Source organism: Bidens hawaiensis, unplaced genomic scaffold (assembly GCF_021521415.1).
Source record: "Bidens hawaiensis isolate Kalapana, Puna unplaced genomic scaffold, B.hawaiensis_p1.1 tig00025413_1, whole genome shotgun sequence".
NCBI lineage: Eukaryota > Viridiplantae > Streptophyta > Magnoliopsida > Asterales > Asteraceae > Bidens > Bidens hawaiensis.
Window position 1 is genome coordinate 140980 of NW_027494064.1, and position 18816 is coordinate 159795.

General features: G+C 36.5%; 2 protein-coding genes across 2 annotated transcripts; one reads left to right on the forward strand and one right to left on the reverse strand.

The window, feature by feature from the left end:
- The first annotated feature begins 8162 nt into the window (after nt 1-8162).
- LOC143571585 (protein SEED AND ROOT HAIR PROTECTIVE PROTEIN-like) lies at nt 8163-8925 on the forward strand. Its single transcript, XM_077056971.1, has 2 exons — nt 8163-8349; nt 8552-8925. Exons 1-2 carry the CDS (start codon nt 8163-8165, stop codon nt 8911-8913), a joined length of 549 nt encoding a protein of 182 aa, XP_076913086.1. The 3' UTR covers nt 8914-8925.
- A 5356-nt stretch (nt 8926-14281) lies between these two features.
- On the reverse strand, nt 14282-16507 carry LOC143571575 (uncharacterized). Its single transcript, XM_077056964.1, has one exon. The coding sequence runs from the start codon at nt 16309-16311 to the stop codon at nt 14431-14433; it is 1881 nt and encodes a 626-aa protein (XP_076913079.1). The 5' UTR covers nt 16312-16507; the 3' UTR covers nt 14282-14430.
- Nucleotides 16508-18816: the final 2309 nt, after the last annotated feature.

Below are 18816 nucleotides of genomic sequence, written 5' to 3' on the forward strand. Positions count from 1 at the left end.
AAGTGTACGAACAAGCCATCATAAGCGTGTATATAACATCAAAATGAATTATCATAGTGTAATGTGACTCTGTGCAATCAAAACCGACCCACTAGTATGTTACAAGATCTGTTACCGCCAAAAATTGTACCATTAATCATACACATGTGTTTAACACCAAAATGACTTATTGTCACCTAATATGCATTTGTGTAATTTAAACTAACCCACTGACATGTGATAGGGCTCGTTAAGATCAAAATAACTTGTCACGACATAATGCGATTCTATGCAACAATATATTTTCTTTTTAGTTTATATATTAATTAGAATTTTTTTTTGTTTACTTATTTTTTGGTATTTGTGCATTTAATTTAAATTTACAAAAAATGAGATTAAATTATATGAAAGTAAACTAGATGTACGGCATATTATCAAAGACATACCAAAAAACATGTAGTCTAGTGAAATTAAGGTTTGTGTGAACTGTGTTTCACCTCATATGGTTAATGATTAAGTTATATGGTGAACAAATGTTTAGATTTAAGTGAAGGATTTGAAGGTATTGGTTAACCGCTCAGGGAAAATATTACAACCTATTTACCCAAGTTAGTGGGGAGTCATTCGCAAACGATCAAGCGAACCATGTTATATTCACAACGTTCTTTATTAATAATGTGCTCGATCCTATTTGTTTTGAAGTTGTTCGTGGATGTTTTTTCGAATCATATTTCCTAACAATGCGTAACGAACTCTCCAGGTTTTAGTATTTTTTTGGGAGTAATGCTATAAAACAAATAAAGTGAAGAACGTTAAGTTTGATAACACGGATTTAGGTTTACGAAAGATGTGTGTTGAGGATTACTTGTACTAGAAAATCAACATGAACCGCTATCAATGGTAAAACTTTAAAAGATGAAGTAGGAGGATGAGAATCGTTGGATCGACTTTCACCTTGATGTGGTCAGGTTACCTTCGGTGGAGAATGTGACGATTACATCATTAAGGAAAATACTACTATACGGTTCGATCAAGGCTTTGTCCTAAATTAAAACCAATAAAAGTATCTTTAGTTCAAAGTGGGCACAGTATGTTAAACCTAACCTCATCTTGTGAAAGTTTTGATGGGTGTTTTTCCGGGTAAGATCTCCTACAAGAGTAAAATAAAATCAATTAATCCTTGTATTTTATGCGTATGTTAGGCTCGAATGCGTAAATGGTTTCATAAAATACCAAGTATTGTCTAACATATGTGTTCATGATGCAGTTATGATAAGTTTTAAGTTAAAGCATGACGAGCCAAATCGTTAGTAATTAGTTTTCAAATATTGTAAACCAATCTTTAAAACTAAAACTGAGCCAAACCAACGTACCTTTAAGGACAATTTGGTCTCATAGTTTATCTTCCCAATTTCTTAAACTATGTTGTTTTATGTAAACATGAAATATATCGGTTTACTATAACGTTCCAAAATATGGGATCACCTCACAAGATTAACAATTGCATGATCTTTGATTCTCGATCATCAAGATTATCTTCGGTCTTGTCATGTTAAAGAAATAAATATTAAAGTTGATAGTGTTCGCATTCAAGGAGTGACGAAGACAGATTTATGAGATAAAATAAGGAGACTTAACATATGTGGATGCAACAAGTTGTTGCTATTTTCTGGTTATGAATTATGATATTGATAAGAAACAAATTTGAATACATTAAGCCATCATCTCATGGTTAGGACTGTATCTGAGAATCACTAAAAAAGTTAGATCAAAGACGAAGATCCATTTGGGTCTTAAGTATATAAGAGTTAGCTTATTTATTGGGTTTTAATAATTAAATTTTTAAATGAGCTTATTAGATTATAATTTTAGTTGTGCAATTCTTTTATATACATAAAATGGGATGAATTAGTAATTGGATTTTAACATTAAGGATACATTTTTTTCCAGAAAAATACTTAGTTAAATATATTTTGGAATCCCTCCCCCCCCCCCCCAAACTCTCTCTCTCTCTCTCTCAAAGTCGGCACCGCTCATCGTATGTCTGCATTTTTTTCTAAACCGGCCGGTCGAAGATCTTACAAACTGATTAACTGTGATTCTGTAAAATCAAACCAAACACCCCTCATGTCCGGTCTTTGTGTTCTAACATTATCTTTGTAGTAGTAGTAATAATAATAATAATAATAATAATAATAATAATAATAAACATGTGATTATGAGCTTAATAATTTGGTATTGATTTCAATCTTTTTCTATATATTGGTCTTAAGATAAAGTGTGCCCTGCTTGCGGTGCGCGCATATAATGTATATGTGTGAACCCTCGGGTGGGCAAAAGTAAAATTGCACTAATTTTGACGTTATTTTACTAATTTTGTGAAAATAACGTTAAAAGTGATGGAAGGTTAATCAGGCATCATGTGGTGGCGTTGATAGCCGAAAGACAAGGGTACATGCACCAATCAGCCGGCGTCCCGATGATTGAGTGCTATTTGCCTTATGTAATATGTCCAAGGCTTGATGCAAAACTACTATCGAGCCGGGGGTCTCACCAGAAGCAGCCTCTCTATCTCCATGGGGTAGAGGTAAGGCTGTCTACATCTTACCCTCCTCAGACCCTACCATAGCTTTGCTATTGGTGGGATATACTGAGTACGATGATGATGATGATGATGGTCTTAAGATAAAGCCTATTAAGACGGGTCTCATGTCCCCTTTTCCTTTTCTTTTAGGGGTGGTTGGATGGCACATGAACAACTACAAGTTTTTTTATACTTTTAAATTAGGGTTGTCCTTAAAATCTTAAATGCATGGGTACTATGAGTTGAAGGACCATAATGTGAGTTAATAAATAGTTGAAGGTGACACAGGGATACAAACATGGAGAAGGTAAAGAAAGGTTTGAGGGGGGAACCAACCACCTAGGACAATCTTTGTCTCTTTATTTCTAAAAGTGATAAGACGTTTTTGCCCCTCTCTCTCAAAATTATTTTGAGAAAGTTTGTGATGCCACCTTTTTCGCTATTTAAAGTGAAATAAATACATACTTTAAACTAATTAAGGATATCATGTGGATATTTAATTTGTCTGTACCTCAAGGTTGGTGGGGTCATTATGATTGATGTGATATTAGTCTTTGGAATGATGCACAAATTCTTTGAATAATTTATATAAAAGAAAGTTATAGTTAACATGTTGACAGGGTCCTGATAATGAAATCAAATTTAAGTGTATCATAAATAACTCTAAAGTTTAAACAATCAAAAAATATTGGTCTAGTCAAACATAAAGCATACTTCAGAGTTCAAATGTGTACATTTCAAAATTCAAAAATCTATAAATCATGGCTGAAAAGGTAATTTCATATTTCAGTTTAAATCTACATTTTTCTACATGGTAGTTATTAAAATGAACTATAGTTTTGTTGAAATATGAACCGTTCGACGCTATGATATGAATTCCATAATAGGAAATCAACGAAGGCAGTCTGATGATGATTTTTTTTGTAGCAGTTCACAAATCAATTTATAGAACAATTAACTTTACCTATAACACTATGAATACAAAAGAAAATTTGTAAATAAATAAGTGATAGCTTTATATTTCAGGAGCCAACTATAGCGTTCTGCATATAAAAATCGAAGAAATGAATTCAAATCTCATATATTGTAACTTAAAACGAGAATCCCGATACCAATAACTTTTTAAGAGAACTTCCGGACTAATTTGTTAAAATGGGAATTCTAATACCTAAACCTTTTAGGATCGTGCTTTATAATCTGATTTGCTTTTGTAGTTTAAATAATTCCGAATCATGACGTATCTGGAATAGCGACTCTCTTTTCTAATAAATCTATGCAGGTCAATAATGGGTTCCATACATACTTTCTAGTTTATATGCTTGTTAATAAAGTTATTAAATATATTTTTTTTTAAAAAGCATCTAAACTTTTTATTGAAAAATATAAAGTTGTTCTAGTAGATTGGAAGAGGTATTGACTATTGACCCTTAATATCATCTTCTGGAGCTGGTGGACCGTCGATATCGAGTAGCATAATTTTGGTCCAATTTGTCCATTATCATTTGGGAATATATGAATACTATATTGGATCTATACTTTTATTTCAAAATTATATATATTCATATATGCTTTAAATTATGGTTTCAACAATTTGTCTAACATTACTATGTTTTAATTTATATGAAATTCTTGCTAATTTATTTGTGACGTGAATGGATAACAAGGTGATGTTGATATATATTCGAATTTTGGTCAATATCTTTTCCCATCCCTACTCGTGATCTAATAGTTTTTTTCTTTTGAATGACGTTAACTCTCTCTAATATTCTTATTTTTAAATCTACACAATTCACATTTGTCCATCATGATATAACTACATCTTCAGGTAAAAATGTAAAATATCAAGACTAGATTTTGTGTCAAGCTGCTCAAGTAGAGGTGCACAAATCAGGTTTTATTAATACCTATTTCCGGATATGGAACAGGGTTCGGGTATGATCAGGTGTTAGAAAATCGGGTATTGGCAATACCCGGGTTGGATATTGTCTCTAAAACCCATATCCTATGCACCCGGTTCGGTTCGGGTCGGGTATAAAACCAGGTATTCTAAAACCGGGTATTGATAAAACCCTATATTCGGGTTTTTTCGGGGTATCTTTCGGGTAGATTGAGTGTCTTTCAAGGCGCTGCACTTTTTTAGGGTATTTTTGTGGTATTTTTTAGATAATTTCGAGTATAGATCGGGTATTTGAAATACCTGGTCTCGGGTATTGGAAAAACCCTGTTCTGGTAGGAACCGGTTTCGGTTTTGGGTATTACCGGGTACGAAACGAGTTCAATTCCGGTCCAAGTTTTAGTACTGAAATGCATACCCTCTCTGTACCCTACGAGTAAGATCGGATACGGGGACGAATTGTAAAAACCTGGGTATAGAAAAAATCGTTTCTAGGTTTTTTATTGGATCTGGTTATGAGTTTATTTTTTTTTTTTCACCTCCGTGCTCAAGCACTCAAGCTAATAAAGTGCTAAACCAAGCCTTGGACATGCTTGTTATTTCAAATATTGGGCTTTGACCCATATATGCATCTTTAAGGGGCTCTCTTGACCATGTCACGTTGATGTGATGATTTCAATTAGAAGTGCACAAAAAACCGGTTTGGGATCGGTTTTAGGGAAACCGAATCGAACCGGTTTGGGTTTAAAACCGGTTTCACTCAAATCGATTCCCAAACCGCCAGTTTCAAGACCGGTTCCTCTTAAGATCTACTAAACCGGTTTTAAAACCGAACCTGTTTGAGGAAAACCGGTTAAAACTTGTTTACAACCGGTTTCGTTTATAAACCAAACCGAACCGACGTGACCAGTGTGACATCTGACCTGATCCGACCCGACCCAGGTACCCGTTTCTCTGACCCGATCTCTTTCTTTTATGATTTAATATTTATTTTTAATAATAATATATATTTTCCTTCCCGCCTCTTTCTCTCTCTTTCTTTCCGCCGTTCCGTCCCTCTCCTTCTCTCTTTCCGCCTTCTTTCCCCTCTTGTCGCCGTCCCGCCCTTAAGCTTTGTTTTCCTCTTTTTCTTCTAACTCTTTTGTTCCTTCCCGCCTAAGGTTGTCTGCGCAGACCCCCTTGCAAGGAAGCCTGCGTGAAGACCACCTGTTTCAGTGATACGCGAGACGAACTCTTCTCGCAGCGCGCTAAGAATTGTAATTCTTCTCGCAGCGCGCTAAGAACGGTAGTTCTTCCCGCGACGCGCTAAGAATTGTAGTTCTTCTCGCAGCGCGCTACGAATCGTAGTTCATCCCTCGACGCGCAAAGAATTATAGTTCCTCCCGCGGCGCGCTAAGAAATGTGATTCTTCCCGCGACGCGCTTAGGAATGTAGTTCTTTCCGCGACGCGTTAAGGTTGTTTCTGTCTGCCTTCGCGCTCGCGCTCTCTTGACCTTCTGTGTCTGCCTTCGCGCCTTAGCCTTCTCGCGCTGAACCCTTTGAGTTTTCTTCTGTTTAATCTAGCCGTTGCTTTTGTGTTGTCTTATCTTTTGAGCTGTTGACCTAATCTGCTTTATGTCTGAAAAGCCACTTTTGGCGCACCAACCCCATTGGTTGACAGAAAAAGTGACTGACATTATCTTTTGAGATCTGCTTTTGCCATGCTTGACCAGTACCTTTTTCTGACCCGCCCATGCTTTTTACTGTTCCCTGTCAGCTTTATCTTGCCCCCTGCAGCTGCCATATCTTTCCATATCTTTTGCTTTTGGATTCTTATGCTTTTTGATATCTTTTGCTTGATCCTGTTAAAGATCTTTTCCCCTTTTTCTGGATTTATGTCTCCTAGGGTTTTCCTATAAATAATAGTAATATTTTCATAACACTACACACACAAACACTTAATTTAACCTCCTCCTTGCTCTCTCTGCCGTCTTCCTCTCTGCCTCCGTCTTCCTCCCTGTTCTGCCCTGCTTTTCCGGTAATATATATATAATAATTTACTTATGCTAACTTATAATCAAGACTTAAATCAAATCATTAAAACAATAATCTTCTTTATAGGTTAACTTGTGCTTGTTTAAAGTTGGTTCTTGCTTTATCTTACACCGCATCGTTTATCAAGTGAGTAATCTCGTATCTAATCCCTTTTTACTTCTAATGTTTTGGGATGTTCATGTGTTCGTACAAACTCGAGTCTTAAACTTGTTTATGAACTTTAGTCGCGCAGTATCCCATGTGTTGAGGACGTTTACTTGGCTGTTTATTTGTATGTGTGTATCATTAACCGCTTTGTTCGGCCTATTCCGAAGTTTTCATGGATCCATTAGATGAACACGGGAGACCTATCGTTTACGGTTTTCTTTGTTTACACTTGCACAGATGTTTTCTCGTTTTTGTGCTCAATTGGGAGCACGGATTGAACTATGAACTATGAGCTATGATCTATTTAGGCTTGATCACAATCTGATTGCACCCTTGTTAAACACCAGACATACACGTGTTGCGCGCAGACTTATTGTTATCTATGTATTGTATTAAACTTGATTTCTCACCAACACGCAAGTGTTTGACGTTTATTTTAACACATGTTCAGGTTTGCAGTAGCTGTTTTGGAGCTTGTGGACACGTAGGAAGTTTTCTTTATTTGGACCTAGATTAAAATGTAACAAGACAAGTTTTTGCTGTTCGAATATTATGATTTATAATATATTGATTTATGTTGATTTATGTTATCTTGTTTACTCTGCGCGTGCGCGAATGAATGTATTTATTAAATATTGACACCCAATAGTGTCACGAGTAATGAAACAATATGTGGCGCCCCGATGTATAATCCGCCTTTGGTCGGGGTGTTACAACCAGGCCGGCCTATCTTGCTTCTAAACCAGTTTATAAACCGAATGGTTTGAGTCAAACCGGTTTTGACCAGCCGTTGACCAAACCGGTTCGGTTTGGGTTAAAACTGGTTGCGTACACCTCTAGTTTCAATTATGGATTTATGGGTGTATAAAAGAAATCTGAATTCTAACTCGAACTATCTAAAATTCTTAACCCTAAATATCCAAATTTCAGATATCCAATATTTAGACAGCTACATTTGTGAAAAACTCTTAGCAGAAAATTGGATAACTAAGTCTTAGTTGATAGCCTTGTTACTTTCGATACAAAGTTGACATTGATCATCACATACACTAATGATTATTCACCACTAACAATTACTCAATACAACTTCTCACTCACCAATCATCACAGAATGCTCGCTCGCCGTTCTAGACGTAGTGTTTTAGTGTGTATGAATCCTACATCTATATATTGCCAAGTTAGATTTCTCTTTTAACATTTTTAGTTTAAATATAAAAAAAAAACACTTTGAAATATTTAAAAGCAAGTTACATGATATATACTTGACAAATTGTTGTCCAGAAAATTAAGAATTGAAAAATATTTGTATGATTGTATGAAACACGTAGCCTATAATTGTTGAGTAAAACACATCTGTTAGAAGCCATCGTGCTCCCATGTACTTGAAGATCTCCCATCATTAACATATATATAAAAAAAAAACTCAATAAAATAATTTCAATACTTCATATATTCTCACTATAAAACTACCCTTCAAGTTTGAGCCATTAGATTCAGAGACATACATAAACTGATAATCAAAACATGAAGACCATCGCTGCTGCTGCCACCACCACCACGTTCTGTGCCATCGTTCTTCTATTTTCAGTGGCGGCATCAATTGTTTCCGCCTCTGCTTATGGTGCTTATGGAGACGCTCCAGCGACCAAACCCGTTGCAATTCAAGGACTTATTTATTGTAAATCCGGCTCTGAACTCATCCCGCTTAAAGGTATGATCATCTTATATAGTTAATTTTAATTTTAAAACACAATTTCACTTTGTATAACTCCGGTGATTACGCTTGGCAAAAGTAAAAGTTATGACTATTATCGATCAAATTGTATCGTTCAATAAGTCATAATTTGGACTGTTCAAATCCAATTTTCCATTTTAAACAGCATTATGATCATATTATTATTGTACACATGTAGGAGCCACGGCTCGAGTAACTTGCTTGGCAAGAAACCATATGGGGCTTGAATTAGCACCATTTTCGGTCTCAAGTTGTCCGGCTGATGACAAGGGCTACTTTCTAGCAAAACTGTCTCCTCCAGTGACCAAGTATTTTAAGAATGTTAAATGGGAGCTAAAAGAGTGCAAGGCCTACCTAGAGAAATCACCATTGGAGGAATGCAAGGTTCCATTGGATATTAATGGAGGCGTTACGGGTGTTCATATTATTTCTTCTGCGTCACATCGGCTCCTTAAAAACGCTAATCTGTATTCAATCAAACCCTTTTTCTACACGGGTGATGACCAACCCAAACCAGTCTCCAACAACAATGGATACTAACAACTCTGAGTCTCTGACCCTTTGAAAGATTCTTCCTTCGAATTGTTTCGGGTTTCTTATTTTGCTTTTGTTTTAGAATTACATGATGATTGTGTCATGATTTTATTATAACTCTTTGTTATTCTTTAAGCACATTGATGATTGATCACATAAGTTCATGGCATGATTTCCATTTTACAATTATAGATACATATGAGTTTAAATAATAATTATATATAGTTACCATAGAGTGGGATTTGAAACTGACGGTTGGATAAGAATCCAAGATTGATAAAACCCCCGTTTAACGAGTTGTGTTGTGATGGAAGAGGATTTCTAGGGCTACTAATAAAGGCGTTAGGATTCAACATTTGATGATGTAATCATGTATGTAAATTAACCTTTGAACAATCACTTTAGGGTATTGAGGAAGAGAAACAAATTATTCGAGTTGCTCTGAATTCTAAAGGGGGTTTCTTTGTATAATTGGTTATGCACACCAACTGTTTGATTCAATGTCTCAGCAGTTCATGGATTTACATTTACCTTCTTTGATGAAGATTTTAAGTTTAAATATTCAATAATTGTGAGTATCTTCTGTAATTGATCTTTGTATGTAGAAGAAATTACTGGAATTTTGTTTATGTATGTATGTTGTAGTAACTCTCTTAATGAAAGTCTACCCACATCACTTGGAAATTTGAGAAGCCTATCAGCTTCCCATTTGAATTTCTCTATATTTTGTCCTTGAATTGACACATATTTTTTTTTTTTTGTTGAATATCAAAGACACTGTCATTGTTTGCAACTTGCAAGTAAACACGTCTTATTGAAATAGTGATTGTTAGTGAGAAGAAGGACATATATAATTATTTTTATGTTTCCAATGCAAAACATTTGCTCTCTAATATACCATTGTTCTTTTATATATTTTCATTTTCTGATTATTTAAATATTTTTAACGACTTAAAATTATGGTGCCTTAGCTGAACAGTTACAGGCAATTTTAAATTTTGTCTTTTTATCAATTATGTATAGCAAGTGGAACATAAATGATAAAGAATCAAAATGTGTAATTTGACATTTATAAGGTAGCATATATAAGTTTGCTTATGCTACCTTATATATTAGTGGATAAAAAGTCATTTTTACATTATTGAAGTATATGAAAAGCATCCGTCTTTATACATAGATATTGGATTCTTGTAGCTTTAGTGTTTTCCCAAAAATTAATCAGCATATGCATATTGAAATATGGGTTTAAGTTTTTTGTATGTTGTCATTAGCAGTGTAGAAGCCATGGGTTTCTGTATATTTCATGATTTATAGGGGTGTTTGGGAGCGCAAGAGCCCACATGGTGAATTCACCCCAATCAAGAGGCCAAGAAAGAAGAAAGTGAGTTACTTTAATTTTATTTTATAGCTTCACTATTATCAACTAATGAGGGCATAGGAGATCTTAATGTCTTATTAACAAGATGTTTTTGATTGTTTATATAGATTTTGACCGCACTTAGGAGTAGGAGATTGAATAAATGGAGGAACAAAACCATTTCAAAGTGTATGTTAAGTAAAAATTGTCATTCGTATCAGTCAAACATACTTGCATAACATATATATTTTTTAGTTACCTGGTCGACCCGTTATAAATTGGGGGTGTTGTTTTTACTTGAACCCGAACCCGATTAACGACTAACTTGAGAAACCCAACCCAATTAGTCAATAAAACCGAACCTGATTGGGTTTATATGGGTCAGTGGATTCCAAACAGTTTGCAAGTTTTGTTGACCGTAACTGAAAGTTTGGTATAGTATATTAGCAGAAAAACCGAGGTATCCTACCCGAAAAACATGAAACCCGTTTACACAATCCGATTGACATTCTGAAAAAGTATAGGCCTGGTGGATTAGGGTCACGCGCCAAAACATGCTAAATTGGGGTTCAAAGGAAAATGAGTTTGGGATCAAAATGGGACCAGTTTCTTTTTAAAAAATAGCATCAGTTTGGTTCGGGTTAAAACGGGTTTGATCAAAAATAGGGTCGGGATGAAAAGAGTGGTTTAGAAAAAGAAGTAAAGCATACGAGAGTTTAGCAGGATCATGAAAATCAACCCAAGTTTTAATATATATACACGGCTAAAAAAACGTAACTATTTAGAGTGTATCAGCCTACTAGCATGCAAGTGATTCGGGAGATTATTGGAACTTAATATGATCTTTATTACAATTTTTTTTAAAAAAAGGTTTGTAAACTGAATGACATCATTATGCGGATTCTAGAGTATAATAGGCAACATCCATCAGCATTAGTGTTCTCGACACCACCAATGAATACGAGCAATTACTTAAAGCAGAACCACAAATCGAGTTCAGTGGGGAGGTTAGGTAATCTCTCGCATACTGTTGTTTATATCATTGATTTTAGTTTCCTAACTAATATATTCAAGTATTTGTAATCATTATTATTATTTGTCGTTTGCAGGAAGCATATGGGGATCAAGATTTGCATGGATTGTATAATGTTTACATTAAGTCTAAGTTTGACAAGCCAACTAATAGGCATATTAATTACACTGCTTGCCTTGAAGCCTTTTCACAACCACAACACATACCCCACAACCTTAAAATGTCAAGGTAATGACTATTGATATTTTTTTAAAGACAAGCTTTAGTTATATAATTATTAGTGTATCATACCTGACTTTGTTTTGTTTTCTTAGGCGGTATATGAAGTATCTGAGCAAAATGATAGAATATCTAGTGTATCTTCTTGAGCGCACAGAGCCTTTGTTAGATCTTAATAGATTATTAACAAATGTAATTAACTCTTCTTTTAATCTCTTTTATTGAATAATCACATTTCTAATTATTTGTGTCATTAGAACCTTAGCTTTTGTAATAACATTATCACTGTTCTATGTACATGAAAATTGGAAATGGACAAAAAGGTGAAGTTTATTTATTTATTTTTTATGTTATAATGGAAATAAGTGATTGCATTAGCAAGTGAAGCATGAAAATTACAGAAACCTTTAGTAAATTTAATTTATTTTATTTATTTTAAACAGGTGATAGCAGAGTTGGAAGAGCAATGGGCCAATGATAAAGCAGATGAGGTGCAAGAAAACACATCAGTTAATCTAGACGACTATAGCACGGTCGATGAACTGGTTCAACTTGGTCCTAAAAAGTTGAAGCCTGAAGGAAGTAAGAGCATGTAGTTTATTTTATTTAGTTACTTTGTTGAGTGGTTATATCAATGCTTTGTTTTCTCAACTAAATTCAAATATGTATGAACATAATCGGTTGCTAATTTTATCATCTTCTTGCATGGTAGGCATTAGGATAAAAGTAGTAGGTACTGCTCAACAACGTGCATAAAGGCTTTTTCATACCAAGGTATCTTTTTATTTATTGTTCTATTATTCGTATTAGTGTTAGATCCGAATCTCATACTTATTTTTTTAACCTGTGCAGCACATTGATCCCCTTAAAAAGCTGGATAAGAAATATTTTGCAAAAGATGCACGAAGGCCCCAACAGAATGGTACTCAACATCAAAATGATGAGCCAAAATAGATTTCCCTCATGGAGGTCAAGATAAAAAAGCTTTGTTAGATTTTGTCATTGTGCATGAACAAGTTTCCCCACATACTCAAGGTGCAATTGCTTTCTTTCTCATATCTTTTAGACACCAATATTCGGTTTGATAACAGTTTGCATATTATGCAATGGTCTTATTGGACTTATATTGTCTTCAATCGAGGGACCGCATGTTGATTTTAGGAACCATGTGAACCCTATTGAGAAGTTAGAGGGTGCGATAAACATCACAGAGAACTCAAGTTCTACAACTCTCAGGTAATATATAAGTTATTGTCATATTAGAGTTTTTAAATGATGTTTGAAACATTAATTATTTATGTACTTTTAATGTTGTGACAGGTATTTGAATTGCCACCATTTGTGAGGAAGAGGTGAAATGTCATCAAGAAATTACTCATGTCTTTGATGTTGGTTGGAATTTTTGTTATTTGAATAATGCTGGTTTTTGACAATATTTGGTTTTTTATTCTCTGGAAATGTTGTTAATGTTATGGACTTATGGTTGAAAAGTACACGTGTTTGTTTTTAACTTTGTTGCTGGTTTAGTTATGCTCAAGGACTAGGGATGAGCCCGGTACCGACCGGTACCAGTACTGAAAATACCAATCCCGAAAATCGCCAATTCTTGGTACCGGTATCGAAATATTCGGTTCGGTACCGGTACCAGGACAGTACCGGTATTTAAGGTAAAATTCAGGAAATACCGGTGCCATACCGTACCGGTACCGTATCGTCCAGAAAACTCAAAACCTTGGTACCGGTTCGGTACCAACGGTACCAAATCGGTACCGATTTCGGTACCGGTACCGAACCGAATGTACCGATTTTTGCTCATCCCAACAAAGGACAATTATTTTAGTAAGCATGAATGGGGATTGTTGGGACCATGCCGAATGATTGCACAAAACATGGGCCAAATGATTCGAGTTAAATTAGAAATCAATTGGATGATAGCACGTGTTATCTACTACTCCACTAGAGCTTTGAGAAAAAGAGTATAAGTTAGGGTGTTTTTAAGGAGTGTCAGTGGTGTAATTGATGAACATCGTGCAAATTTATAAGCAGTTTTGGTGCTTATGCATGGCATGGCTCAAGATCATATATTGATTTTATAGTCTTAAGACAAAGACAACCTATATTAATATAGTCGTCATATTCCTACATTGATATTCCGGACGGGTAAAGTAATACTTTGAATGGAATAGACACTAGAGATGAAAGTCTCAACCATCCACTAAAATATGATCCAAAGTTAAAAGGTGATTACTTCAGATCATGGGAAGACACGTTAGCATAGAAAACATTTTGGTCCTACGAAACAAAAGCAACTCTTAATGGGCAAGTTTTGAAAACATGGTGACCGATTCAGAGGCCGCCCGCCTTTTAATCAGTCAGGTCTTTTAATGACTCAACACAATGTTGCCCAACAGCCAGTTAAATTGGTAATCAAAACTTATGATCGATTAGGAGAAGAACACAGGCGTTTAATTCTCAAACCATCAATACCTTCCTCATTCATGACTCATGTATATGTGTACTAACCTATTACAATGATAACCCTAAACTAATGAGCGCTTACACTTTAGTCACTCTACTACTTTCTACCTAACATGTTTCTTTTCATATTTAAACAAAATAGTTTACATCAATTCTATTAATCTGTAATATCTTTGATATACTTCACCTATTACAAAACAGTGAAACTATCATGCAAGAAAATACATATTTGAAGCAATACTTTCTACCTATTACAAATCAAACATCTTAGGAGCAAAGAAACACAAAAACTTAGTCATTACAAACAATGATTCCGAGTAACAAGCTTATGTAAAAGGCAAAGAATACTAAAAACACTTCAAATCACATACCTCTCCAACCATGAAACCTAACACAAAAACATAGACAACACGCAATAAACTCCAAACAAAATCCATCAGTTACATGTATAAACCCCACTTTCATACCTGTGCGCAACCTCATAAAAGTCCGTTTTGCCCTCAGAAACCGGCTGCAGAGAGAGCCCAGACAACGACTTCGTCCCTTGATAAGAAAACTTCACATAACCAACAACCTCAAGTTCATCCGTATCTTCTTCACTCGTATCAACCGGCATCCGAGCCCTTAACCGAACCGGGTTTCCTTTCAAAGGAATTTCGTCAACATGCCATTGTAGTTCTCTTTCAGACCTGTTCAATGCAGCGTTTGGAGACACCTTTAACAGCCTCGGGTCAACCGGAAGCTTAAGAGTAAATGTAACATCGGTCAAAGGAGCTGGCAAATCTGGGTTCGACACGTATTGTATCATCACTGAGAGTAGAGTGCCACTGTGGCGCTTGACCAGTCTAACCCTCAAAGGCAGAGGAGTCGCACGAGGTAAGAAACTGTATTTCATGATGGGAATCGGTTGATCCGAGGGTGCGGTTTTTACATGAAACATTTGGTTACCGAGACTGCTTACACTCGAATTATGCATAACGAATCGTTTAACGCCGTTTGTGTTTTCAACCTTGAAAGAAAACTCGGTTTCTGTATTGTTTTTGGGAGGTAAAGTTTTTAAGTAGATAACGCCCATTAACCCGACCCGAGCGAGTAACGATTCTTTAAACTCTGCATTGATCGTTTCAGAAATGTACATCTCGGGTCCTTTCATTTCGGGCTGCTTCGTTACAAGGTCTTCAAGAGGTGTGTCGGCCCCGGCTGCGGGTTTGGTAACCGGGGCGTCACGGGTTTCCAATAACTCGAGCCCGCCGAGACCTTGAGATTTCGGTACTTTCTTTGAATCGACAAACTCGGATGCATCTAAACCGCCACCCCACGCTTGATTTAAACCTTCAAAATCTTCAGGTAAAGTCGACCCGTCTTTACTAAACTCAATCCCACCATAATCGCCTTCAAACCCTTCAACACCAATGTGAGTCGACTCAGTGGCTGCGGCCGGGGGTAACGTGGTAACTTCAAGACCCGACAAAACAATCGACAAGTCAGCAGCTTGCTCTTTATCTTTCTTGAACCCACCAACAAGATCAACCGGTTTGTTAAGATTATCACTCGCAGCAAACGGGTCCTTCTCGGTTTGATCATCTTCTTGCTTCGACTCATCTTGCTGATCAACAATCGGCCCCGGTTCAGCCTGGGTAATAACCGCTGCCACCTCATCACCAGCCTCTAAAGCCTCGGGAGGCAGCTCAAAACTCGCACTCGAAAACGCTATCTCACCCGACTCATGTTCAGCAGACTGATAATCCACGTTTCCCCAATTTTCCGCTCCACGAAGCTTACTCTCGCTACTCAAAGCCGAATGCACCATTTTCGCAATACTATCTCCATGCAAAGACGCAAGCATTGCCGCCAGCCTAATATTACTAACACCCCTCAAAACAATATCCAACGCCATATATATCTCCGCATACTTCCTCCCGAGCTTCTCCGGTGTAACATCCACACCACGACACGCGGTCACAACAACACTCACCGCCTGGTTAACAATACTAATACACTCAAACACATTATTCATACAATCATCATCAACCGTCGTAATCCCCAACACGTATATCGAATTCACCAGCCTGTACACGACACGGTACCGGCTCTCAACACCGACAATAACCTGCCCGCTGGACGCCGCCAAAGGGTCGTCTCCCAACGATGTGTCGCCATCCTCCGCATTTTGATTCTTTCCGGTGGCAAAAGCGAGCCGGGTCTGGCGGAAAGCAGATAACGCCATGAGAGCGCGTGCGGGCGGGAACCACTCGCGGGTTTGGAGCAGGATGTCGGATCCGTTAGTGGGTTGGAGAGATAAAGCTAAACAAGACATGGGTAACTGTATAACAATAACAATAGCAATAACAATAACCCTAACTGTAAGCCTAGATCTAGGGTTTAAACTGAAGTGGGTAATATGGAATTGGGTCGGATCGGGTTAATAATATGGATTGGTGATGTGAATCTGGGTCAATTGGAGTGTAATCTATGTGGTATTGTGGGTCAATAGGATTTGCAAATAAATGGATATATGAAATTGAGATTATGTAATGATTAGGATGACTTACTGATGTGGGATTTGGAGCTAACGTTGAAGATCAATTGAGGAATTGAAGTTGAATTGAGAAATGAATGTTGCAGGGTGATCTGATGATCATAGATGCGGAGAGTAACGACTCATCTGGTGATTATCGGAGACGAATAATAATAATAATAATAATAATAATAATAATAAACGTTTTGGTAGATGTAAGACTTTTGTCTTTGTTAGGCCCAAATGTACATAATACCCGGAACCGGTTCATAGCGTACCTGAATTGTGGGTACGACTTTGTTTCGGGTTTCTCCACGAACCTGTACCTGATTCGAAACTCCAAAAAAACCTGAAAACCCCGGTCAAGTACCCGATAATACCTGAAACCGGTTCATACCCAACCTGGTTTGGACTTTTGTTGACCCTACTCGAAACCGGTTCCTACCCGATTCCGGGTCCTGAAAATACTCGGTTTGTGCAACTCTATGTAAAGGATTTTAGCACAAACTAATTTTTTTTTTTTGGAACTACGACTTAGGCTTCAGAGTGGCTTGGGCGTTCCTCGGGAAACATACCGTCGGCTTTTACTTGACGGTTGTTGTGCCATCACAAGAGCAGAGCTCTCTAGTATAATATACGGTGGGAAGAAAAATCGGGTGGGCTCAGGATTCGAACTGACAACCTTTGCACAAGTTTTAGCTCAAATCATTCATTGCTATAGTCCACCAAAAGTAACACAAGTAGGGATCGAACTTGGGTCTCCACTAGGGAATCCAAACCTCCTATCACTAGACCACAAGTGGTAGATTTTTTTAGCACAAACTAGATAGACAAGACCTTCAAACATTTGGCATGTCACATTCTGCCACAATTAAAGGGTTCTCCTAGGGACACCAAACACGCTCCTATACGTCCTGTATAGGGTTATACGCCCCATATACGACTATAGGGCTATACGGGACGTATATGGGGATTTTTTTAGTAAAACCCCTCGATGTCTCTAGAAAATCCGCAATTAAAACATGGACGTCATTGTGCATTGCTGCATATCCGCGTTATCACCGTGAAATGCAGGATTCACTTTAGCTTCGTGGCTAAAGGGAAGCTCGAAAGTCTCTTATTCCAGTGACTAGCTTTTCTCGTTGGACACACCTAATCCACCATGGAAATTCTTGCCTTCAACCAACCATGTCAAACTTGACTCTGACAATCATTCTTCTGATGCTTCAACACGATCTTATGATATTTTCCACCTTTGGATTATAACAACCAGCTTGAGCGGAACAAACAAAATTGATTGTTGCTACATAGTCTCAACTCTCAAGTACGTACTTAAACCTCAAAGCATCCAAATGGACATCACTTGAGATCTTCAAATACTAACTTGCATTTATACTTTCTTTAAACATTTGGCCCAGTTCAGTTCCAAAAAAAAATCTTTAATTTTTAAAAAATACATATGAAAAGATGGTAATGTTTTTCTAATTTAACCAAAGAAAATAACAATTTGGTCTATTAATAATCAAAATACCAGTTTTGGTTTTTTGTTTCCTTTTCGTCGATTTTTTCGGCTTCGGCTTATTAATGGTTTTTTTTCTTTTTCTTTTTTTGAACGAGGACAACGGATTAAACATTTTAGTTTTTTATGTTTTTTTGTTTTTGATTTATATTGAGCTATGATTTTTTTAGAAGTTTTTTATCTTAATAATAAACCCCTCAAAAAAATAATAAAAAATCATAACTCAAAATTTAAATAAAAAAAACAAAAAAAAAAAAGAAAAGCTAAAATGTTTCCTGCATGGTCCTAGTTTAAAAAAAATCGACCCAAAACCCGTGATCACCCGTTCCAGCCCAAACCCGTTCGACCCGACCCAAAACAACCCTTTTTATAATTGACCCGCTCCAGCCCTAACCCGTTCTGACCCAACCCCAACCCCAACCCCTTTGCCATCCCTAGTATTGTGTAACTTATTGAAATTACCATCCTTAAATAGTTGCAACAAACTAACAGAACAAGTTCCGGCTCTAAAATGTTCAAGAAAAAACAATAACAGCAGAATGTTGCAAAACTGACCTGCTAATGTATACATATAAGCAACTATTCCAAACTTAAAATTAAACAAAATATAACACGAAACCAACAGACTAATATATAGTACATTTAACTTCTTTTCAACAATGTAACCTCATATCATAGCCGAATAGCCGCCTGCATCAATATATGCATTGAAAGACGATTCAGTAGAGCTTTCCATTTAACTGACGGATGTGCCTTTAAAAACTGCAATGACGCCTCTAGTCAAC

Coding starts and splice junctions, on each gene's coding strand:
- LOC143571585 (XM_077056971.1), top strand. CDS start 8,163: ATGAAGACCATCGCTGCTGCTGCCACCACCACCACGTTCTGTGCCATC. Junction 8,350..8,551: donor TGAACTCATCCCGCTTAAAG/GTATGATCATCT, acceptor GTACACATGTAG/GAGCCACGGCTCGAGTAACT.
- LOC143571575 (XM_077056964.1), bottom strand. CDS start 16,311: ATGTCTTGTTTAGCTTTATCTCTCCAACCCACTAACGGATCCGACATC.